Raw genomic sequence first — 26,219 nt, 5'->3', positions numbered from 1 at the left:
TTGCGCTTTATAAGTTACCATTAAATCACTGGTGAAAGTCAAGTGTCGTCCCTACAGAAAACCACAAGCAGACTTGGAAATTTTATTTTGGCCTACATGATCCTCTATAATATCACGTGCTCAGGCCAAAAGTGGGCTCAGTGTAATTAAAGTCACATTCACCAGCATTTTTACAGAAATGCAGAATGTTGAATACATTTTGTTTTTATGTTCAGGAAGAGCTCTGACATGGTAAAAGAAATTAGGAGCTAGGTCCAGGGTTCAGATAGCCAATACATGGTTACGAATCAGATGGCAATAACTGTATGCTTCCTGCCTGGGTGGTCAAATATCCAAGGCAGACTGCAGATTTCCTTACGAACCTCGATTAAATGCATCCTCCGATCTGAAAACAGCAAGCCTCTGCCCTACTGACAAGGCAGACCTACCTTCTCGGGTATGTAATGCCACAGTATTTACCTACCATAGTAATAATAAAGTCAGTGATGCAGCTAATATTAATACGAATTTAACGTTCTGTCCGATTTCAGAAGAATGTTTCAAATGCAGCAAACATTTCTGAGAGTTAATGTTCGTAAGTGTTTGAGGGTGACTACAGTGCTTAATTTGAGACGGTGAATGCAGGTGAATGAATGCGAGAGCGACTCATTTTTTCTCGTCGCACATTTCCCAAGAGCAAGAGGGGGAAAAACACAAATTGTAAGGAAGTAGGAGGAGAAAGACGGAAAACCGCCACTAAGGGACAAAGGAGGGCCATGCAAAAGTAAGCCAAAAGGGCAAGAGGTGTCTGGTAGGCGATTAAAGACGCTTGAGAAGGATTTAATTCTACCGGCCTTGGTATGAGAGCCCTGACGTTTAATTGCAGCAGCTGCAGGCTTCTGAACAGAGATTTGGGCACCATCACTCACTTTTTTAAAAATAAGCACTGGGCGACTGTCAGATAAGAGGTACCTCATCAGGGCCAGACTGGGAACCCAAAGCAGCCCTGGCAAATTTGTCAGACCAGCTGGGGAGATGGCAGGGCCGGTGTAAGTGTAACATACTGCTTAGCCCCTAGTAAGTAAATTGGCCCCAGCACTGCTGCTTGTTACTGGAAGGCTACATTGCAGCACCACTGCAAAACCGCCCCCAGCACTCCAAAATCCGCCCCCACCCTTCCAGCATTTCGGAGAAACGCCCAATGCCCCCTACTCCCAGTCCAGCCCTGTACCTCATACACAAAGCCCCCAGTGATAACCAGGAAGCACAGGTTGCGCCAGGGATTCTCGGGCTGCGACCTCTTGAAGCACAAACATTCTGCAGTAGCGCTAAGAAGATGCAGCGGATGCAAAGCCAATTGGACACTACTACTTTCCCAAATGATTTAGATAAATATGTAAAGGACAACAAATATTGGCTCCACCCGACTGTCTATAACCGGGCTTCCCAGAATATAGGGCAATATTTATTATTGTAAGACTTATTGCCTAGATTCTCTCGAGTAGGTACAATGGAAGCAGTGAGAATTTAAATAAAGCAATTTAAACGGTCAGCCAGACAATCTCCTGAGGAATCCATAGTCACTGTTTTTTAGTTACACCCTGTTCCCACCAGGTGCAGTATGACAAGAATTCACGTTTATTTACATGAAACACACAAGGTCACATTCATTTATTAGGCACAGGGATATTAACTGATGTGCCAAGGATCACAGGATGTTGAGCAGATGCCCGGATTTGAACCAGATTCCTTAGTTCACAAGTCAGCGGCTCTGGACACAATAGCACATGCTTTCTCTCAAGCTGATAAAAAAAAACAACAAAAAAAAACATTGACAAAGATCTTTCGGCTTTGTCAGTGTATTTTTGTGGTCTGGCTTAACAGCGCAGCTGTCACGAGACAATTATGTAAGTATCACTTGGGAGTGGCTTTTGCTCCACCCACATGTTGGGAGCCAGGATTACTAGTTTTGATTGGGCAGATGTGTGTGTCCACAAAAAAAGTGCTTGCCCTTCACACAACTGTGATCACTTTATTTACCCAGCTGCCAGACTTGAACATTCAGAGGCACACCAATGACAGTGTAAATCTATTAAAGTGTCTTAAATAACTAGGTAATTTATGGAGTTCTTCTCTGGCAGCAACACAGATAGGAGGAGGGCAGTCATTAACCTACATGGATCTTTAGCTCTGGCTTGACCGTGTAACTGTCACATAATTTTTAAACTACCCCAATACTATTCTACAGGTCTTTACTTCCACACAAATACAAATCCATCACCACTTCATTTACTTGTAATGCTACACATTACCCAACAACCGTGGTTCCCAAACTGTGCGCCGTTATGAGTAGCCAGGGGTGCCGCGCACGATTTGGGAAAGATAGCGTCCAGCCAGGCCTGAATGCTGCATGGAGTTTATTCCAGCCGCAGAGCAACATACGGTGCAACATACGGGGGAGTTAAAAATGCCACCTGCAGAATCCAGGAACATGGTTTGGCCCAAGAGCGCACTGCCGCATTACGTGCGTACGTACGTACTTTCAAAGACGTAGCCTCCGCATTACTGGCATATGCAGCTCTGACCGTGGCGTTGAGCGTTATTGCTGCCCGCCGGGTTCTGCCGTGCCTCGTGGGACCCTCTTCAGAAGCTACCAAAATAGCCGGTAAGTAAGACTAGGGCTGGGAGTGTTGGTTTGTTGAACTGGCATAGGAGGGATTTCAGTGTGGTTGAGCAGTGAGTAGACTGGCTGGCTGCATTTGTTCAACAATCAATGATGTGTCCTTGGAGCTGCTCCCTATAGCTCGGGTCACGGCGCATGAGGCGGTTGGGACATATTTGGTGTGACCCTGACCACTGACCCTGATCGACGCGAGAACCCTATAATCATGAATAAAAGACTAACAGACAGGGTGTTATCGATCAGAAAAGGGGTTTACAGCCGTCCTTAGCAGCGGCATGGTAACTATCACACGGCACAGAGAGATTTTAATTGGTTATGATTCTTGAGGATAGAAACTGCGGCATAAGGATGAGTCGTGCATGCTAACTCCAGTCAGCGCGTTTTCCCGCCGTTTTGTTTTTCAGCATAAATTACCTATCTAGAATGTTAAAGCCCCGGCATAAAACCAAAGGCCTTAATTAGGATTTCTTTTTTAATGAGCTCCGTGGAGCCCACCTTTTTAGTGTACTGCCGTAATATAAATGCTGGTGATACTACTATTATTAATGGATGCCATGCCGATCTTCTGCCCAACCTCAGTTTTTTTACTAACTAGAATAGAAGTAGATTTTACACGATCTTGTCAGTATTTATGTATCCAGGACTAAGCCTCTCTCTGTCATACCTTTTTCTCTGAACTTTCTAACCCAGCACACCCATCGCTATTAGTAAAATTAAACTACTGGACTCACGGCACTAACTTCAAATACACCACAGAAAATGACTTCGAGTTGGAAGGCTGAGAAACCCTTTCCTCTCTCTTTGCTTTGTGGTTCAATATGCTGCCTTAATCCCAATTGAAAGTAAAGTCACTAACAGTCACAACCACGGAACAAGAGGAAGGACTCCACATTGAAGACATAATTCTTCACCCAACAAACAAACAAATAAGGAAAACGTACCCATCGACTGCCGACCTGAAACCTGTTCTTTAGCCAGGCATATGTAAGCAAACACTAGATTTAGGTATACACAAAAAATAGAGGAGCACTTTTATGAAATAGTACTATGTAACATTTATATTAGGTGTGCTGGTGTGGATACAAGTTATAAAATGTCCTTACTTAAATATATGTAATGACAACACACTGTGACTTGTACATTCACATAACGCCAGAAACTTCTGGAGCTAAGTCATGGAAACATATTTGGCTATTAATCTTGTGTATCGTTTCTCACTTAACCCACCTACCAGTAAAGAAATGGTGGGGAGCCACGGCCAACTGCCAATTAGGTCAAGGGAGCCACAGGTCAAAAAAGTTTGTGAACCACTGCCCTACAACATTCCTTTAAAGCCACACCAATTGGCATTGCCAATGCTTGTTTAGCCATGTTGTAAACAGTATGGTTGAAAGTAAATACAAATAAAAACATCGCTATGACATGGTCAACGCTGGCCTCATCATAGCACTGTTTATTATTACTTTCAACCATGCTTCTGTACAACATGGCTAAACAACACTGATAAAGCCAACAGATCTCACATAAGCTAGACTTACTGCTTTGCTAATATTGCACTGTAGATAATGGAAAGTCGAATATATTGCTAACATAACAAGGATTATATACATTTCTACAGAGAGGACATGTTAAAAAAACTGGTTGAATAAGAACTTTTGAGTGTAGGGGGCAAGAAACGAGAGTTTATTTGTACCAAACACTGTACCTGATTTTCAGAGCTTTTTAGTAACAAAATGGTCATATGGTGTAGTGTAGCTTAAAATGAGTGTTTTTAGGCAGAATTTCTTACTAAAATTCACGCAAATTAAGAACATTCACTTTGCCAAGAAAACTAAATTAAGGTAAATAACTTAACAGTTTTCTTTGAACTAGGTGAGGAAATACCTAAGTGACACAAAAGGTTACAACTTTACAAGAGTACCATTCATTTTCTTTTCAATTAAAAGACAATTGTTTTGAATCATACCTTGGTGCTGAAGGTAAATTGGAGACTTAGATGTACAGACCACCCTTTGACGGTCTCCATCAGAAGCGAAGTAATTCAACACCCACTGGAATAAGAGAGAATGTGTACCGCCAGGACCAGTGGGCTTGTGAAAGTCAACAATGCGGCACCTACAGAACAAAATGGTCTATGAAAATAATCAAGAATATCAAGAATATAAATTGCAGAAACACAGATTTACCATTTACGCATGAAAGGCAATCTTTCTCCAAAATTGCGACTTTTTCTGCAGCGGGCTGTTTGCCTTGTTCTTTTGACACTGTCGGACGCTTGCTGTTACTAATCATTTCACCTACAATCCTTTCCATTTTGCTTAGCATCTGCCATTCCTCCTCAATCTAATCGAATTCAAAAGTATGCGTGTCAAAGGAAAGGCTATTTAGTAATGTTGCTATTGCACCTATGTCACTTTTATTCCAGAAACATTTGGCTCCATTTTGAAGCTTTAACGACCTCAGCTCGGGGGTCAGAGCCTAGCCAAGGTCCTCTTATTATGCCTGGCCTGTACAAAAGTACATACTTGTGGTGGAAGTAATGGCTGCCAACCCTGGCTGTCTGTAGTTTTTTGCAATTGGGGCAAAATTGGTGACAAACGCAGTTTCATATTTCTGCTACGAATGACCCCACAAGCTAGCTACACGCTCTAAAACCAACCATCCTGAGAAAAGTGATTGTGTTACCACGTTCTTTATTTTTAATATATTATTTATTCTGGTATTTTATAGTGTGGTCTTACCTACCAGGGTAGCAGAATGCCTTATGTATATATAACAGGACATAGGTACATTCAAATCGAATATGCTTCCTTATTCCACATTCCTTCACTCCGCATGCAATTACAACGCGGTCGCTCCAACGAGCGCGTTGTAACAAGCATACCATTACCCCGCAAGTCGTAACAACAACTTGCAGAGGGGGGTGTTGTATGTTGGAATAGTATAATTTACTATTCCAACCCCAGTCTTTGCGTACAGTAGGCAAGGTGTTGGATTTTGAATCCAACAGCTTCTCCCCCCTCCGCAAGTCATGGTTACGACTGGTATGCGCTGTTACAATGCGGTCGTTGAAACGACCGTGTTGTAATTGCATGCGGGGTGACGGATTCGTTGTAAGGGCTATTTACCATTAGAATTTAACGTAGTGAGAAGACATCAGCTACTGCAGCGCGAGGTATTCAGCTCTCGACTTAAGGGAAGATGGACAGAGGGAGAAGGGATGAGTGGAGGGAGGCAGTCTTTAGTCTGGTAGATGCAACTGGAACTCCTTGGCCCTAAGGTTCATTAACGGGAGGAGATTGGGGTTAACTTTAATGCATGTACCTATGAGGTGTTTTCAGTGTGAGCCTAGCCAAAAGGCAGCAGAGTACTATAAACGGTCAGTAGGTGACTGGGGGTTAGCAGTTTCCAAAGAGCAAGAAAGTGGATTGTTCCTGCCCGATTTCAAGAACCTAGTTCAATAGTTGGGGGCACAAAAAGCCTGATTGGCAATCCTGCTCTTCTTTGCTTTATGAATCTGTAGAAGAAGATAGGTTTTGTCTCTTCTCTTCCAGAGGTTTGCAACTTTTACTTAAACAGTATTATTAAAGGTTGGACTTGCAATAATAACATGTACAACATGACACATCCATGAGATAGCAGTTTCCGTCAGAGAATATTGAAACATAGGTACATCGCACATCTGATTTACATCATAAGGTTTATCGTAAAACAAACAATTTTTTATTTTTATTGATCATCATCTTCTGAAACTGGATTTACAGTCAGTGGGGTACAAATACCTCCCCTAAATGCGTTCCATTTACCCCAAATTGTTTTCCATTTTCAGAGGTTTGCAACTTGCCCTTAGGTTATGATGGAATCCGTGAGCTGAGCCTTGTGGGTTAAGAAGGCTCTTTGAAGGTCATTTGTGCCTCCAGTGGTAGGCAGTGGAATTATTTCAGCAGCAGTGGTGTCATCAGATTTTTCTGCTTTTGAGACTGAGAACATGATCACTGGTAGGGTAGCTCTGAGAAATGTGATTAGGGATATGGGAAAGCCAGCTAGGAAAGCATTACCTCCATAGAATGGACATAGTTTTCGCCATTCTATTGATGTAACAAACCCAGAGATATGGTGAATGGTACTAGCAGATATAGGGTGTCAACTCTTTTCAGAACAGGTGGAGGGGATAATCTCTGGAACACAGAAGAAAGAATAAAGCCTTGTTTAGCTGCAGTTTTAGAAAGAAGACACCCAATTGATTAGTTTCTCTATAAGTTTTTTTTGGATTGTTAACTTGGATGGATTGGAGGCTTTGAGGTCCAGCTGAACATCTTCAGCGTACTGAGACATGGAAATATTATTGCCAAGGATCATCATACTCAAAAAGTGTCATGTAGAGGTTAATTAGAGCCAAAATAGAATTAAACCTGGAGGCATGTCACATTTAAAAGGCTTTTAATTGTATAATAGTCAGGATTTTGTTTTCATGAATTTTCCTTTGTAGTGGGAAGATTAACATCTCTAGGAGCATTACTGGTTGATTTTATGATACATCTAAACAAGATAGGGAGTTGGAAAGCTGCTTGTTCAAATGGTATACCATGTAGGTGTGTGACAAAGACTTGGAGAAGATGAAAAGCTTCACATTGTAGCAAAATCATCTTTTTGGCTAACTTCACTCAGGAACTCCTACCACATGTAGTGCTTTTAATGCAAGATGTCCAGGTCAAATTTTTAAAACAGTGGTGGATCTTTATGAGACTTTATTTGACCTCAGCCATCCTCAATGTGGTCCACGTTTCAGCCTCCCTTCATAGTATTTCTGCTTTAAGGTCAGTAATGATGGCTCAGCCTTATTCGTCTGAAGAGCCCTTACCTGACCCCTAGGTGTAGCCAACTGCATTTTGGTGCATCTAGATGGAGCAGAGGGGTTAAGGTGTTCCAGGGCCTTAATGTCCGCTGTGAGACCTGTTTTGACCAGTCTGGCTTCCCGTGTGCGGGTGATGGCAATAGAGGAAATGGTCTCACGTATTGTGGCTTTGAAGCCATCCCAAAGGATGCATCCAGAGATCTCGGAATGGGTGTTGGTGTTGGTTTCGAAGTACGCACCCATCTCTTCTGAATTTCAGCAACATCAACAGGATTCCTGAGCAGATGTAGCGGGAGCCGCCACTGGGCGTGTGTCAGACTCTAATTACGGTACTCAACTTACACAGGAACAGAGATGCTAGTTCCCAAATCCACCCCGACAGCAATCCAGAGCTTGTGTGACAAGTCTCTAGAGTGGCTATCTAGGGGGAAGGGGGAAAGTGGATAAAATAACAAAAGAGAGAAGAGACTGTTCTGCGGCTTCCTTCAGGAGTCCGTCCAGCAGACTTCTTTTGCTGAAGAGATAACCTGTAGACAAGAGTTATTGTTATCATAAACTTTTAGTCCTTAACCTCTCTTATCTCTTAACCCCCATTGCCTTATTTCCTTACCATGCCAATTTCAGAACTCAGCTTCTCTTCTATTTCTTTTCTGTGTGTGCTTTTATTTCCTTAACTATATTCTTCGTCTGCAATTAAAAAGGAAATAGCTAGAACCTAAGGTTTATCTGCCTCATATAAATCTTTCTCTCTGTGCTTCTCACTTACTTTCCTATTTTTCTTTTCACTCTCCTAGGTTTTATCTTCCGTGGTATCTGCCTTAATTCACAGTTTCTTTTTCTTTTTGCACACCTGCAATACATTTACATTTATCTGTTAAGAACTTCTGCTTTCTTTTTAACTGGGTGTTATCTATTTTAATTTGGTATTCTACTTACTGAGTTTGAGGTCTTTTCCTATTGGTAATTATTCATCTGTGTATTTAATGCTTTCTCTTCTTTTCGTGGTGGTATTTTACTCTCTGTACTTAGCTACTGTTCGACGACTTATTTCTGTGGTAAGTATGGTTTTATCTTATTCTAATTATTTGTAGTTGCTCAAGCGTTCTAACCTGTATTGCAATTCTCTCTTCGATTTTTCAGGACTTGCCGTTACTACTCGTTACCTCTGTGAAGAATTACAGTAAAGCCACTTTCCTCACAGTAAGTTCTAGGACTCTATTGATATCAGTAATTTACTTCAGTTCTCTGACGTGACAAATATACATTCGTTAACTTAGCTTCGTTTTTCTTTTTCTTCCTTCAGATGCTCCTGTTGACGCTGCTTCCTCTCCCTGACGACTCGGTGCGAAATCTTCACAAACTAAGATTTGCTGTTCTCCTCAAAAGTCACTTTACTTCATTGAACTCGGATTTCAAACTTGTATCTACTGACTTCCGAAAGCCCTTCAGTTTAGATTCTGAAAAGCCTTCGAACGAAACCTTAAACACTTTTTGTCAGCGCGCTCTGAAATGCGCACCTGACTCTCTAGAATTCTTGGTGAAGTGCGCAGTTCCTAAGCAGCGCGAGCCTCACCTAGGATTCCAGCGCGTTCTCTGCCAAACACTAGAATGCTCACAGCTACTCTGTTCTGGTGGCCTTTTCTGGCGCCATTTCCGAGTCAGCTCCACCAATGTACCTTCCATTGCTCGGGGTGTACAAACTTTGAATCTTCGATGCGCAATTTAACCTATCTGTAATCTTGGGGTCCTGACAGTACCCTCCAACAAGGTAGGTTCTCTCCTCTGGGGTTTAGTTGGTAATCGTAGGTGAAAGGTCTTAACTAATCTTGGAGCATGGACATCTTCCTCTCGTTCCCAAGACCTTTCCTCGGGCCCATAACCCTTCCAGTCCACCAAATAGTATAACTTCCCTTTTTGTATTTTGGAGTCTAGACTAGAATTTCCTTGACTTCAAATTCAGTACCAGTCTCTAGCTGAAGAGGCCTTGGAGGCAGGTTTTTTCGTAGATTTTCTGGAGCCTTCTTCAACAGGGATATGTGGAAAACTGGATGTATTTTCAACTTTGGTGGCAATTGAACTTGGTAAGTCACCGGATTTATTTTCTCCTCTACCAGATATGGACCAATAAATCTCGGTTGAAACTTCCGATTACCTTTCAATCTCAAATTCTTAGTACTTAACCAAACCCTGTCTCCTATTTCCAATGAGCGGCCTACTCGTCTCTTTCTGTCTGCATAACTCTTATATTTTTCTTTAGCTAGTTCAAGATTTTCAATTGCCCTCTTATGTACCTGATCTAACTATGTTACGATCTCCTCCACCGCCGGAACTGAGATCTCGGTTTGCCTGAGGGTCGAGTTGGGATGTCTTCCATAATTCATAAAGAAAGGGGAATACCCAGTGGAAACATTCTTTGCATTATTATGGGCGAACTCTGCTGCCCACAAATAGTCCGACCAATTTCCTTCTTGTTTCAAAAGAAACAATCTCAGATACTGTTCAAGTTCCTGGTTCACCCTCTCGGTTTGACCGTCAGTTTCTGGGTGGTAACTGGTGAAAAAACGGACTTCTGTACCCAACCCTTCCATGAAAGATTTCCAAAAGTGGGAAATGAACTGTGGACCCCTATCTGTGATTACTATTTTAGGGATTCCATGTATTTTCACTATTTGAGCACTAAAATGAGTCGCCAACTGCTTAGCTGTTGGCACTCCCTTTAAAGCTGTAAAATGAGCCATTTTAGAAAGGGAATCTACTACTACTAAGATGGTATTGTAGCCCTGACTAAGGGGTAAGTCAGTTATAAGGTCTAATGTAACAGTGTGCCAAGGATAAGGTGGAGTGGGTAAGGGCATAAGTAAACCTTTTGGGGCCTGCCTTTCGGATTTTTCTTGAGCACAAATCTCACAAGTCTTAACATATTGCTCAATACTCTTCGACATTTCAGGCCACCAGTAGTGTCGCTGGATCAGTTCTCTGGTCTTTGTCTCTCCCTTATGTCCTGCCAACTTTGCATCATGGCATTACTTGATAATCTGTTGCTGCAAGTCTTTAGTGGGAATATACAGAGCTCCTTGGAAGTAGGGCAACTGATTACGAACCTCTCTTCCTTCCTTCTTCGCCCACTCTTTCAAGGTCTTTTCATCCATTGCGTCAGAGATACCCTGTTCAAGATCAACTGAAGTGATTGCTCCAATAATCTTCTCACTTGGGATAATGGATTGATTTCCTAGAGGTGTCTTTTGATTTTCTGTGTCTATCCTAGACAAGGCATCTGCTTTTCCGTTCTGGGCTCCTGGTCGATAAGTAATGACGAAATCGTAATCAGCAAAGTACAGCGACCATCGCAATTGTCTTGGTGTTAAGGTTCTGGCTGTTTTTAGAAATTTTAAATTTCTATGGTCTGTATATACTGTGACTTGATGCTGTGCCCCCATTAAATGATGTCTCCAATCTTTGAATGCGTCTTTTATGGCCAATAGCTCCTTCTCTGTGATGGTATAGTTTATTTCTGCCGGAGTTAATTTTCTTGACCTATAGGCGACTGGATGCAGCTGCCCCGCTTGCTTGCTTCGTTGGGACAAAATTCCTCCCACCGCCTGATCAGAGGCATCGGTCTCCACATAAAATGGTTCAGTCGGATCTGCATGTTGTAGGATTGGGGCGGACGTAAAACTTCCCTTTAGGGATCGGAAGGCTTCTTCAGCTTCAGTTGTCCATTCAAATTTGACTCCTTTTTTCAATAGACGGGTGAGTGGTAAAATCTTATGTGAAAATACTCCAATAAATCTCCGGTAAAAATTGGCAAAACCAATAAAGCTTTGTACTTCTTTGACAGTCTCGGGGGACTTCCAATTTATCACCGCTTCGATCTTCTTGCGGTCCATAAGAATGCCCGTTGGTGAAATTACAAAGCCCAAAAATTCAACCTGAGAGACACTGAAAGCACACTTCTCTAGCTTTACAAACAGTCTGTTTTCTCTCAGCTTCTGTAAGACCCTTCTAACCTGATCCTGATGTTCTTCCTTGTTCTCAGAGTAGATAAGGATGTCATCGATGTACACCAGTGCACACTGGTCGATGAATTCCTTCAATACATCGTTAATGAAGTGTTGAAAGGCTGCGGGAGCGTTACATAGCCCATAGGGCATAACCTGATATTCAAATAGGCCGAACCTCGTTCTGAAAGCTGTCTTCCACTCATCGCCCTCCTTCATTCTCACCAGATGATACGCTCCCCTCAGATCCAACTTCGTGTAAATTGTTGCTCCTTTCACTTGATCTAGCAAAACAGATATTAGCGGCAATGGATAACGGTTCTTTTTTGTAATCTTATTGATGGCTCTGTAGTCGATGCAAGTCCTCAAATCTCCTTCTTTCTTTGGCACAAAAAATAGGGGCGAGGAGACTGGGGACTGCGAGGGACGAATGAAGCCGTTTGCTAGATACTTATCCAAATACTCTTTTAGGTGAAGGTGTTCTTTTTCCGTAAGGGCATACACACGGCTGCAAGGTAGATTTGAACCGGGTTCTAGCTCAATTTTACAATCATAAGGCCTGTGGGGTGGTAATTGTTCTGCCTCCACTTCATTGAATACGTCTTCAAAATCTCGATATTCCTCTGGTATGTCTTGTACATAGATTACACAAATTGATCCTCCCGTCTGACACAATGAATGTGCAGGATTCACCTCTTGCTCCTGCAGCTGGCCTCTGAAACAATTTCCCAAACAATAATCTGATTCCATCTTAATGGCTCTGGTACTCCAGTTGATTGTTGGATTATGTTCAGTAAGCCAGGGAAGCCCAAGGATCAACTGGAATTGTGGGGCATCGATCAAGTTAAACTGGATCTTCTCCTCATGTCCGTCATTCGAGATCAGATGAATTAATTCTGTGTGACTGATTATTGGACCTGAGGACAGATTGGTTCCATCCACAGCCCTAACGGGCTCAGCTTTTAACTTTTTGATGGCTTCGATTCCCACCTTGCTCGCAAACTTTAGATCGCAAAAGTTTCCGGTGGCTCCTGAGTCGATCATCACTGAGACTTCCCTCAGCGTCACGTGTCGAAACCTGATTTCCATTGATAAAGTTAGATGTGGCGCTGCAGACTGTAGAGTATTGGCCACCCTATGTTCTTTTGGAGTCTGATCGAAAATCGCATCCACCTGTTCAACTCCTCCAACAGATGGTGCCTTTAGTTTTCCTTCGGCTTGAAACTTCCCTTGGGTTTCTTTGGACACGCACGTACAAAATGACCTCCCGATCCCCAGTACATGCATAGGTTGTTGGTTCTTCTCTTTTCCTTCTCTTCTTTGGAAAGAGGACCCCGTATTGTACCAATCTGCATTGGTTCGATGCCCTGCTGACCTTCATTGCTTCGTCCTCCTTCCGACCTTACTCGATCAAGTCGTGGAATCACTGACTTGAAATCTTTCCTTTTTTCACCTTTTCTATCCCCATGACGGAAATCGATTTCCAGCACTAAATCCACCAACACTGAGATTTCTGTGGGTCTATTGGGTATTCCGGCCAATGCATCCTTAGCTCATCTCTTAAACCTCGATAAAACAGCGCTGCTCTCTTACTCTCAAGCCAGTTGGTTTCCACCACTAGTTTATTGAATTGAGCCAAATAAGAGACCACATCGCGGTTCCCCTGTTTCAGGTCGAGTAGCTCGTTGTCTACGGCTTGGGATATCCGCCTTCTGTCAAATATTCGAAGGAACTCTTCTTTGAAGTTCTCATAACTCCGCAATATGGGATCGTCCTTTGAAATCAGAGGCAAAGACCAGGATGCTGCATCCCCACTTAAGTATGACAACACAAAGGCCACTCGAGACTGAGCATCTGGAAATATGGAAGGGCGGCACATGAAGTGTAATGAGCACTGCGTAATGAATATTTGAGCCCTCTGCGGATCCCCACTAAAACGCTTGGGTGCCGCTAATGGAATGACAGGTGAGAGGGAGTGAATCACCTGAGTTGTCATCCTATCAGTCCCTTCTGTCAATGAAGCTTGAGCGTCCGACTCTGAACCAAAAGGTTGTCTAAGCCTTTGCGCCAATTCTGCGGTTTCTTTTCTAGAATTTACTACTTCTAATCTGAGGCTCTGGTTTTCCTCTCGGACTGCACTTAACTCTTTTTGTATGGTATCTAATATTGTTCCTAAACCTTGTACGTCTATTCCCTCAGCCATCTCTGTTCGGGTGTAAAATGCAACGTGGGCACTTCACTCTGTCAGACTCTAATTACGGTACTCAACTTACACAGGAACAGAGATGCTAGTTCCCAAATCCACCCCGACAGCAATCCAGAGCTTAGTGTGACAAGTCTCTAGAGTGGCTATCTAGGGAAAAGGGGGAAAGTGGATAAAATAACAAAAGAGAGAAGAGACTGTTCTGTGGCTTCCTTCAGGAGTCCGTCCAGCAGACTTCTTTTGCTGAAGAGATAACCTGTAGACAAGAGTTATTGTTATCATAAGCTTTTAGTCCTTAACCTCTCTTATCTCTTAACCCCTATTGCCTTATTTCCTTACCATGCCAATTTCAGAACTCAGCTTCTCTTCTATTTCTTTTCTGTGTGTGCTTTTATTTCCTTAACTATATTCTTCGTCTGCAATTAAAAAGGAAATATATACATTTGTTAACTTAGCTTCGTTTTTCTTTTTCTTCCTTCAGATGCTCCTGTTGACGCGGCTTCCTCTCCCCGACGACTTGGTGCGAAATCTTCACAAACTAAGATTTGCTGTTCTCCTCAAAAGTCACTTTACTTCATTGAACTCGGATTTCAAACTTGTATCTACTGACTTCCGAAAGCCCTTCAGTTTAGATTCTGAAAAGCCTTCAAACGAAACCTGAAACACTTTTTGTCAGCGCGCTCTGAAATGCGCACCTGACTCTCTAGAATTCTTGGTGAAGTGCGCAGTTCCTAAGCAGCACGAGCCTCACCTAGGATTCCAGCGCGTTCTCTGCCAAACACTAGAACGCTAACAGCTACTCGGTTCTGGTGGCCTTTTCTGGCGCCATTTCCGAGTCAGCTCCACCCATGTACCTTCCATTGCTCGGGGTGTACAAACTTTTAATCTTCGATGCGCAATTAAACCTATCTGTAATCTTGGGGTCCTGACAGCGTGAGCGGGCGCAGTAGATCCAGCCATTGCTTAGTTTGAGCCGGTGCTTTCTGGTGCTCAGCACCGGCACCTAATTGTCAACACCATACTTGAAACAGTCTACCACATGATGGCGCTGCTCATCTAATTTAGAGATGAGCAGAACAACGGTTGTTTAGGAATACAATATACATTAAAAAATTGCTAACACCTACCTCCCCAGCCATTTCTTTAGCTTTGGGGACTTGAAATAATCTGAACTGTTTCATTTACATGCGAAATGGTTAGTAGTTGTTTTGGCAGCAATGACAAGGGTGATGGGTGGTGCAATCTGCAGTGGCCTCCTGGTCAGAGCCCTGGCACTTAATTTTACAAATTGAGCACTGGATCCAGCTTTAGCTAGGGTGACCTTTAGGTGGGCGTGGTCGGAGATGGAAATATGTGAGAGGCAAGCAGAATCTATGTCCCGTAGCAGTGTGGGAGTGAGTAAGAGGTAATCAATACACGAGTATGAGAAGTGAATGTATGAATAGAAGGAGTTATCTCCAAGCTCAGGGATACTATATCTCCAGGTGTCCACCAGTCCCCGGTTCGTGTGATCACGTTTAAGGGCAGTAGACATCGCACCCAAGGAAGCGGCACTATGATCCATTTTAGGATCCCACACTAGATTGAAGTCCCCCCCCCCCCCTCCCCCACCATGAGGTCCCCGCTGACATGTGTCACATGATCTTGTAGGGTGGTTCTAGGGTTTGCACCTTGGGATTGATTAGAAGCCTAAATGTTCAGAAGAGTAAGGGTTGGGCTCCCTGTTGCACGGTGAGTTTCAGGAAGCGGCCGTTATTATCCCACACAAGTTTTAGTATCTTCGAGCAAAAGGATGCCTTTGACACGATAGCGGCTCCAGCTATTTTTGACGTGTGCCCAATAGCGAATAGGATATTTTGGGTGGAACATGAGGGTAGTTTCTTGCAGGAATATACAGTATCGGGGTCCTGCATAAGGAGGTAGCGTCACACCTGGTGCCTTTTGTTAGGTGCGTTGAGTCCTCGTGTATTGAGTGAGAGGAGCTTAACCTGTAGGCTGCCAGCCACGGGAAGGAATATGCTACTTACCAGTATGCATCTGTTCTTGGCATGTAGAGCTGCAGAGCTGTACACTTAGCATAGATCGCCATCTGGTGTTGGGCCCGGATGTTTGCAGTTTGTTTTTCTTCTTGGACAGTCTTTGGAAGTCACGAGTTTGGTGACTCCTCCTTCGGTCCGTACTGCGCATGGGCTTCGGCTCCATCCTCAGATTGTTTTTCGCCAACAGGGAAATGATGGAGCGTAGTAATAACAGTGAGAAACCCATGTGTTGTATCTAAATAAGATGTACTGGAACGGATACAGGTAGCCGGGGAGGCGGGTGGGCGTGTACAACTCTGCAGCTCTACATGCCAAGAACAGATGCATACTGGTAAGTAGCATATTCCGTTCGAGGCATATGAGCTGCAGATTGTACACTTAGCATAGATTATATAGCAGTACCCAACCCTAGCGGCGACCACCGGTATCCGTTGCAGCTGTTTGAAAAAGTGTCTTTAGTACAGCCTGGCCCACCCTAGCTTGCTGCTTGGAATGCACATCTACACAGTAGTGTTTTGTGAAGGTGTGCGGTGTAGACCATGTGGCTGCCTTGCAGATGTCATCTAAGGGTATATTCCCTAGAAAAGCCATAGAAGCCCCTAACTTTCTTGTAGAGTGGGCTTTAGGGGGAACAGATAATGTTCTCTTTGCCTTTTGATAGCAAATTTGTATGCATTTTACAATCCACCTAGCTATCCCTGATTTTGAAATGGGGTTGCCTTTATGTGGTGGAGAGAAGGAAACAAACAATTGTTTAGTCTTCCTGAAGGGTTGCGTTCTTTGTATGTAGTATAGTAACGCCCTTTTTACATCGAGTGTGTGTAAGGCCCTTTCTGCAACAGATTGGGGTTGCGAAAAGAAGACAGGTAATTCCACTGATTGATTGAGGTGGAAGGGGGAAATGACTTTGGGCAGAAACTTCGGATTTGTGCGAAGTATGACCTTGCTGTGATGCATTTGTATGTAGGGTTCCTGTATGGTGAACGCCTGTATTTCACCAACCCTTCTAAGGGAAGTGATAGCTACAAGGAAAGCTGTTTTCCAGGTGAGAAACTGTAGCTCACATTTGTGCATTGGTTCGAAGGGCGGACCCATTAGACGTGTAAGAACCAAATTTAGATTCCATACAGGGGAAGGTGGTGCCCTGGGAGGAATTACTCGTTTAAGGCCTTCCATGAAGGCTTTAATAGCGGGCACTCTGAAGAGTGATAAATGCTGCCTGTTTTGTAGATAGGCAGCGATCGCTGCTAGGTGTAGGCGTATGGATGAATATGCCAGGTTACACCTGTAAAGATGGAGCAGATAGCATATTATGTGCTGTATGGATGCATCTAGAGGGTTGATTGTATTGTTACGGCAGTAAATTACGAATCTTTTCCACTTTGCGGCATAGCATGCTCTAGTGGTAGGGCGTCTGGCTTCCATGATGATGTTCATGCAATCAGGGGGAAGGTTAAGGTATCCGAATTCTAGGATTTCAGGAGCCAGATCGCCAGGTTGAGCTGAGCTGGGTCCGGGTGCCTGATTTCTCCATGGTTCTGGGTTAGGAGGCCTGGGGATAGATGCAATTTTTGATGTGGTACCACTGACAGTTGTAGTAGCGTGGTGTACCACGGCTGCCTGGCCCACGTCGGAGCTACCAGAATGAGTGTGAGGGAGTGCTGTTGTAGCTTCCTGACCACTAATGGAATTAGTGGGAGAGGTGGAAAGGCGTATGCAAATCTGCCTGACCAGTTCATCCATATCGCATTGCCCTTGGACAATGGGTGTGGGTATCTGGCGGCGAAGCTTGGGCATTTTTTGTTTTCGTGGGTGGCGAAGAGGTCTATCTGAGGATGCCCCCACTGTTGGAAGAATGGGTGAAGAACTTGTGGATGCAGTTCCCATTCGTGTAGTTGTTGTGTTTGTCTGCTGAGCAGATCTGCCATGGTGTTTTGTACGCCTGGAACGTGCTGTGCCAGGAGAAAGATGTTTTGGGGAATTGCCCATCTCCATATGCTCTGGGCTAAGCGGGAGAGCTGGGGAGAGTGTGTCCCCCCCTGTTTTTGTATATAATACATCGCAGTCATATTGTCTGTGCGAATGAGGACTGCTTTGCCCGAAATCTGTTTTTGGAAAGATTTTAGGGCTAGAAAGATCGCCAAGAGCTCCAGGTGGTTGATGTGGAGCGATTTTTGCTGTGGCGTCCATAGACCTTGCATGGTGAGGTGTAGGAGGTGCGCTCCCCAGCCGGAGAGCGATGCGTCCGCTGTTAGAATCACCTGAGGAACCGGGTCCAGGAACGGCCGCCCTTTGGAAAGGTTTGTGGTGTTCCACCACTGCAGAGAGTGATGTGTGCGGCCGTCCACCAACACCAGATCCGTCAGCTGACCCTGGGCCTGGTTCCACTGTTGTGCTAGGCACTCTTGAAGTGGACGCATGTGGAGTCTTGCATGGGGCACTATGAAGATGCAAGACGCCATCATTCCTATGAGCTTCATAAACACTCTTGCTGGAAGAGAGTGTTGAGGAAGGAATGTTTTGCGTAAGGCTTGAATGCTTGTGATTCTGGCTGAGTTTGGATAGGCAATACCCTTGGAGGTGTCTATAGTGGCCCCGAGATATTGCTTTGTGTGAGATGGTATGAGGTGGGACTTTTGGTAGTTCACCGTGAAGCCTAGCTGGTGGAGCAGTTGGATGGTGCTGTTTGTATGCTGCACACATTGGTCGTAGGACGCGGCTTTTATGAGCCAGTCGTCCAGGTAAGGGAAGACGTGAATGTGTTGACGTCTGAGGTGTGCTGCTACTACTGCTAGGCATTTGGTAAACACCCGCGGTGCGGTGGTGACCCCGAAGGGGAGAACCGTGAATTGGTAATGTTGCCCGTCCACCACGAACCTGAGGTATTTCCTGTGAGAGGGGTGTATTGGAATGTGAAAGTATGCGTCTTTCAGATCCAAGGTTGTGAGAAAGTCTCCCTGGCAGAGGAGTGGGAGGACTTGCTGTAGGGTGACCATGTGAAAATGGTCTGAGTGTATGTAGGCATTTAGAGGCCGGAGGTCGAGAATGGGTCTGAGGGTCCCGTCTTTCTTTGGTATTAAGAAATATAGGGAGTAGACCCCTAGATTTTGTTGATTGACGGGGACCTGCTCTATAGCGTGTTTTTGTAGGAGTGAGAGTACCTCTTGTTTGAGCAGTGTGGAATGTTCTTGAGACATTGGACGGTGCCTTGGTGGGATATTGGGTGGGGTAGATGTTAGTTCGAGACAGTACCCTGACCGAATGATTTGGGTTACCCATTTGTCCGATGTTATGGACTCCCATACGTGGATAAAGTTTTGTAGTCTGCCCCCGACCGGAGTGGAATGGTCTGGGGGGAGCGGAGGTGAGTCATTGTGCGGGGGGGGTGGCAGAACGGGTGTTGTTGGTTTTGCCCCTGCCCTTATTGTTGTTACCCCTGTAACCACCTCTCTGATTGCCCTTTGAAAAGGTATTTTGAGGAGGGGACTTGTAGGAGGTAGAGGCGTTATCGGTGGAGGAGCCTCTGCCTGTGCCACGAAAGGACGAGCGTCGAAAGGAACGTTTGGAGGCTTGTGTTTGGAGTGCCCCCATAGACTTTGCTGTGTCTGTGTCTTTCTTCATCTTTTCGAGCGCTTCGTCTACCTTTGGCCCAAAGAGTGTTTCCTGGTCAAAGGGGTGATTGAGTATGGATGCCTGGACTTCAGGCTTGAAACCTGAGATCCTGAGCCAGGCGTGGCGACGAAGCAGGACACTGGTATTTATGGCCCTAGAAGCAGTGTCGGCTGCATCGAGGGCACACTTAATGGAGGTGTTTGTAATTAGTTTACCCTCCTGTATCAGGTCATGAGCCTTGTGCTTGTATTTTTCTGGAAGGTGCTGCATAAGAGCCTCTAGTTCGTCATAGTGTGCTCTATCATATCGCGCAAGCAGTGCTTGTGTGTTTGCAATGCGCCACATGTTTGCAGCTTGGGAGGCGGTGCGTTTACCAGACGCGTCCAGAAGTTTAGATTCTTTGTCTGGCGGTGGGGCATCTCCTGAGGATTGGGAGTTAGCCCGCTTTCTAGCTGTGGAGACAACTAGGGAATCTAGGGGAGCAGGGCCCTTGATGTAAGCAGGGTCTGTGGGTGCCGCCTTATACTTTTTCTCTATTCTAGGGTTCAGTACTCTGGCTCTGACAGGGTCTTTGAACACCTCTGTAGCGTGCTTGGTGACACCCTTAAGCATGGGTAAAATGGAAGTGGATTTGTCTTGTATATCAAATGTATCCAGTAGGAAGTCATCTTCTACTGGTTCACTGTGCATGTCCACCCCATGGTAGTGTGCTGCTCTCTGCACTAAATGGTGAAACCCTAAGGAGTCCTCTGGAGGAGACGGTCTTGATGGGTATAAGTCGTCCTGAGGTACATTGGGTATATCAGGGTTATTGTAATCCTCCCATGGATCTGGGGTCCCTGGTGGAGTGGGATCCATTGGGGCGTCCGCCGGGTAATTGTCCGGATCCCCATCATCCGGATCTGGGGATGGGGTCGGATCGTAGTGAGGTACAGGTGGCGGAGACCTGTGAGGTGGAGGTGGTGGAGGAGGTGGAGGGGGTAGGGGAGGCGGTAGTGGGGAGGGCACTCTGAGGGGAGAAGTAGCAGAGTCCTTCCTTTTGGGTGGAGGAGGAGGAGCCGGAGCATCAAGGCGTCTTTTCTTGGTAGTTAAAGTCAAAAGCCCAGTTTTAGGATCTTTGGACAAAGTCTTTTGTAAAGGGTCTGGTGTAAACAGAGCCAATGGTGTCGAGTCGTCTGTCGGCACCGGTGATTTCGGAACCGGGGGTTTCGATGGTCTGTGTGCGCCATGCTTTTTTGAGGTCTCCGGGTGTTTCGGCGTCGAATGATGTTTCGGCGCCGGAGCATCGGTGCCGACAGATTTGTGTTTGTGTTTGGTCGGCACCGAGTGTCCAGGCTTCGGCACCGGTGGTTTCGGAGTCGAGCTGGATTTTGCAGTCTTCGGTGCCGGATGCTGTTTTTCGGCACCGGGTGTCGGCTGGCTCGATCCCGAGCTGCCATGAGACTTTGGGAGCTTCGACACCGGGCCCGAAGGTGGGGTGATCGAAGTTTTGGTTTTGGTTTTGCCCAGGCCGGCAGGCGAGGGAGTAACCTGAGTCTCTTTGGTTTTCGGTGTGGGGGTAGGAGGGGGCATATTACTCACGGCCCGCTGCGCTGGTGTAATGTCCTCCACGTCGGAGTCGTCGGCCTCGGAAGCGCTGACGACGTCTTCCTCCTGCTCGGTGTGTGTTTGCCCCGAAGCTTCGGCGTCGTCTCCGAAGATGTCCGGTGGAGCTGCGGAGGATGAGTGCGCCATGGTGCGTCGAGCTCTTCGATCTCGGATGGTCTTCTTCGATCGAAAAGACTTGCAGGCGGGGCAGTCTCTAGCCTCGTGTTCCGGAGAGAGGCAAAGGTTACACACCTGATGGAGGTCGGTGTGGGGAAATTTAGACCCACATTTTGGGCACTTTTTGAACGGAGTCCTTTCCATCGGCCGGGACCGGAGTCGCGGAGGGCCCGAAGGCCGGTGTCGATGAACGGGATGGAGAAAGTGCCGCTTCGAGAGATGAAGATGATGAAGGAACTCGAAGAATCGAGGATTTTCCGTCGAGGCTGGAACCGTAGAAGTTCGAAGCCGGAGCACGAAGTATCACATCCGAGCCCGATGGCGGAAAAAAACAATCTGAGGATGGAGCCGAAGCCCATGCGCAGTACGGACCGAAGGAGGAGTCACCAAACTCGTGACTTCCAAAGACTGTCCAAGAAGAAAAACAAACTGCAAACATCCGGGCCCAACACCAGATGGCGATCTATGCTAAGTGTACAATCTGCAGCTCATATGCCTCGAACAGAGAAGTTTTATGGGTCTTCAAAGGACTCAAGAGGTGTCAGAGAGAGGAATGCAGACTAACCCAGGGGCCATGGGAGCAGGAAGATGTCAGGCCCAATAACATTGTTGAAGACAGTGGTGGGTGTCTATTGTGGTCAAAAGGATGAGGGACAGGAAGCAAACGTTTGCCAAGTGCCCTGTGGTATAAGGATGAAGAGTTGGCATAGGAGGGCAGGTGTTGTAAGGAGAGTATCCCCAATGCACTCAACGACATAAAAAGAAAGCTAGACTGAAAAACACTCGGTGGCCAACAGGACTGAACTGCTCCATTCAAGTCCTAGAACGACCTATACTCTCGACGGGAGGCCATTCAAGAGAAGCCACTCTACTACGGATTGAATCCAGGGGGGTCGTGAAGATGAGTGGAATCTCAACGACTCCCGGTCCTGCTGCCTGCAGCAATCAGCTCAGAATGGGCAGTAGCAACAATGGGGTGTCCGGTTAGTTCGTTCTCCTCTGGGTCCACGCTGCCAAGGATAGCACAGAAGGCCCAGTGAGAAGTCCTGGGGGTGCAGACCGAGTCTCAAATGGCAACAGTGAGTGTCTGGTCTTGAACTCCTTCATGGCTGCAGACATATGGCAGAGCAAGTCTGGGGAGGGCACCCAACTGGGGACGCCAGGCAAGGATCGATTGGAACTTTGGTCTAGACAGATCCAGAGGTCGAGGGGCTGGGTGAGGGACCTCTCTCCAGATTGCAAATGTGCTAAATGATATCCTGTTAGACCTCTTGGGAGGCCTGGTCCCTCTTGTGTTTGTGGGAGCGTGAGGCCTGCATTGCAGCCACTGCGGTTCCAGAGGTGCCTGGTTGGGAGAGAAAGATGTGTGCAGATTGTTCCCCTCCGAGTCAGTTACCAAGCCCAGGAATTGTTTGGCCTCTCTCAAGGAGCAAAGGGCTCTGCGCCTGCCCACCAAGGGGTGAAGATGACAGCAAAGGGGTGGCCCCATCGATATCTGATGTTAAGGTCTCTTAGATTGTCCGTGTTGGGCTTGAAGCCCCTGCGTCTCCACAATGTGATTGGCACGATGTACTAGAATAATTAGACCATGTGTCCCCGAAAAACTGTGTCCACCTTTCTCCTTTAAGCCTGGGGGAGATCTCCTTTTTTGGTGAAATGCACTCTGGCTCCAGGATGTCCGGGGTAGCATCCGGGTAACCCAGAACTGGTGTCACCCGATTTGCTTCATCTAGTGTCAGAAGGGAGGCATCATCTTCGCCCCAGATCACGTATTGGAGGTCTGCAGTGAAGGCCATTATGTCTGTGCTCTCTGCCCCTCGTGGGAAGGCCCCTAATGCAAATATTGTTCCTCATGTACCTATTCTCCAAGTCTTCCTGTTTCAATTACAGTTCCTCCAGAGCTGAGACTCTGTACCACAGTGTTTCCTGCTCCTACGATCATGCATCAACAGTACGCTCCAGGTCGTCTATGCCCATAACTTTTCAGTAACTCACATTTGAGCTTGTGTATGCAAGTCTTGACATCTGATTTCAGAGAGCTTATTTCAGACCTTATTTCAAGCAAGACCTTGTCCACGTAGGCCACATTGATAGGTACTATAAGAGCATCTTCAGAGCTAGTTCCTGGGGGGGGACACCGGAGGAATCCATATTTGCAGAGGATGCTACAGCAAGGTAACCAGGTTGTCTCTGGTTTAGATGCTGGGATTGTATTTTGCGGCTCTGCCTCGAGTCATGACAGTACAGCATGAAGTACCTGGATCGGTGCCGGAGCGGAAGAGTTTAAATATTGTAAGAGCATATTGTGTGATTGAGTCAAGGTGGTGTAGCCAGGGGTCTGTTCCAGGCCTCCCTCGCAAGACGTGTGGCAAGGGAATGAGAAGTCTCCCAATAGGATGTTTTAAATTCCTGTAGCGATAAACCAGGTTCGGGGAACAGAGACACAGGTCAGGAGTATCTAGCGGTGCGGAGAATGTTCAGGGAGAGGGTGGGGGATGGGTCAGGGCGGGGTGTTTTCTTTTGATTGATTTTCTGCTACTAAACAGGGCGGGGTGTTTTGTTTTGATTGTTTTTCTGCTACTAATTCTAGTGATACACATGAGTACAGCACAGACAGAGCTGGTGGCTTTTCACAAGGGTTTCTCCTTCAATTTTACAACAAGCTGCCGGCCGGTGGTTGTAGGCATAAGCTGTGTTATGACTTGTCTAAACCTTAATAAAAAGAATTGTTCCATAAATTCCTATAGCGGAGGTATAGCGGGGCGCCAGGCAAGACAGGGGGCTTCCCTTCATGAATGACCAGACCCTACATTTACGGGACTATGGATGGCATAGGTCTAGAAAGAGCGGATGTGGGAAGGTCTTTGGTCGGAGCCCGGACAACGCACTCGGATCCTGCCCCCCCAAGTGTTTGCTTCAGCTAGTGGGTAGAGGGGTTGCGGAGGCGCATCGACCAAACTTAGGGTGGTTCCAAAACAGGCAGGAGATGCAGATCAGCACATGGGTCCCAAAGGGTGGGAGGAGCGGGCAACTGCTAAGGGATGGTCTGGGTGGGTGGCAAGGCCTCAAGGGCCCCCTCATGGGATATTAATGTCCACCCCCACTTTATCAGCCTGCTATTGAATGTAGCATCCGGCCCTTAGGCAAAGGATAGGAACTCAATCGGCGCCGAGCAAGTGCGAGCTATAGAGATAGCATGTGGGTCCAAGTCGATGTTAGGGGCCGGTGCGGGTACCAATACCAGGTAGCCTTGTGGGCCATAGACAGCGTGTAGTGCAGAAACCAATGAGGACAAACCTATGGGTGGGGCAACAAGGCCACAAGAGACATTCCCTGGCGGTGCAGTGAGAGGACGTGATGGTGAGTTGACATTGTTCCAGGATGGCCAGGGGACCACCGTGGTACCAGTGCTTTAAGTGAGATGTAAAAGGTCGGGGGGAGTTCAAGGAGGGGGGGATGTTCGGGGGGGGGGGGGGTCTCAAAAGGGGGGTGCCATGAAACAAAGAATTCTGCAAAGGTGCGTGGCCTCTGTAACAAACGTTGTGGCCTAATAGAGGGGACTAGAATCCTGTGTTGCACACATTAATAAATTGTTTCAAACAACCAACACATTTTATGAGCTAGTTACCACAGGCTGCCTATTTTCTTACTCTGCATAAAAAAGTCTAATGGATATTGCTTGGGTTACTTTTATTCATCAGTGAATTTCACTTTTGTTTTGCATTTATAAAAAGCGCATAATTCCTGGAGGCATTAGAGCGCTGAAACAGTAGAGGCACAGTAAGGAGGGGGGGAGGGCCTAATCAGAGTAAAACAATAACACAGAAACAACTTTCCAATAACTAAAAGCAATGTTTTCACATGCCTACGAAAAATAAGCAGCGAGTTAAGACTCCTAATATATTCCGGGAGGGAATTCCACAACCAAGCAGCCACCACTGTTAAGACACTTTCCCCTATCTAACTTTCTGGGACCTGGCAATCATAACCTTACGCTGTCCTGCCAATCTAAGGGATCTAGTGGGAACACGCCAGTTGAGAGTGGACCTAAGATAACAGGAGCCTTGCTGATGTAGAGCCTTAGGAACCATACACAGGGCTTCGAAGGAGATCGGCTTCCTCACTAGTAACCAATGGAGAGTTCTCAAGCTCTCCCTGGCAGAGAGGTGTTTTGGCAGACCTAGGACAAGTTGAGCTGCAGCATTTTGGATAATGTGGAGCTTATTTAAAGAGTACTGATTCACATTTAAGTAGAAGGCATTACAGTAGTCCAATAGTAGTTTTGAAAACATTTTTCAGAGATATGATGCCTAATAGCTATGCTAAAGATTATATTTTATTCTGAAAATCTTGCCATCCATGGGAAAGTGAGAAACCAGTAGTACTAAAAAATTCCACAATAGACAAGCAGCAATGACAATGAGCCCCTAGAATACGGAGCAGCTAGAGAAACAATGGTGTCTTTGTGATAGCAGAGTGTGAAAGGCAGTAATGTTTATGCATTTGTTCTGGCAAAGCCCAGTTGTTATGTGTTTCAGTAAAGCAAGACATTAGAGTCAAAGGTTTGCCAGTGACAGAGTGCCATGAACTAAAAATAGAAAAACAGCCAAGTGTGGTATGATTCAGTTTTTTTCTGTATTCAAGAGCACATTTTCACTTTTAGGACAGTGTACCCCCTCCCCTTTCTAGTCCCCGTTAGAACGATTGGTCCTAAACTTTCCATGTAGGAGCCAAAGTGGATACACTTTTATTGTGCAAAGTTTCATGCACATTCATCAAATGGCTCGAAAATCAGCAGCAAAACTTAAAAATATCTTTCCTACGAAACTCTGACCTAACTATAACTACACAGTGGAGAAAGCCATTGTGTATTATGGTTTATAAAAATGTTGGGTGATTCAGCGAAAGCGGTCTCTACAACACACTTAAAGAAGTACTACAAAACAACAGACCCTAAAAGTGGTTTGCAGTAGGTAGTAAAACCGATTTAAATGTACTGCACTTGTGCATTCCACATCATAGAAAATTAGCCTTTTATATGCTTCAAAAACAGTAATCCTGAAGACAGACATGTCGGACAAGAGTC

The 26,219-nt window shown here is 45.7% G+C and overlaps 1 protein-coding gene across 1 annotated transcript in view; it reads right to left on the bottom strand.

Annotated features, from left to right (window-relative positions):
* The window catches only part of ZUP1 (zinc finger containing ubiquitin peptidase 1), a 138,821-nt gene that overhangs the window by 20,327 nt on the left and 92,275 nt on the right, over window positions 1–26,219 (bottom strand). Inside the window, exon 7 of the mRNA XM_085611312.1 lies at window positions 4,629–4,777. Within this exon, the coding sequence (XP_085467438.1) occupies window positions 4,629–4,777 (149 nt within the window). The remainder of the gene's footprint in view (window positions 1–4,628; window positions 4,778–26,219) is intronic.

The sequence above is a fragment of the Triturus cristatus genome, chromosome 6 (genome assembly GCF_964204655.1).
Source record: "Triturus cristatus chromosome 6, aTriCri1.1, whole genome shotgun sequence".
NCBI lineage: Eukaryota > Metazoa > Chordata > Amphibia > Caudata > Salamandridae > Triturus > Triturus cristatus.
This window is presented reverse-complemented; position numbering and strand designations above follow the sequence as displayed.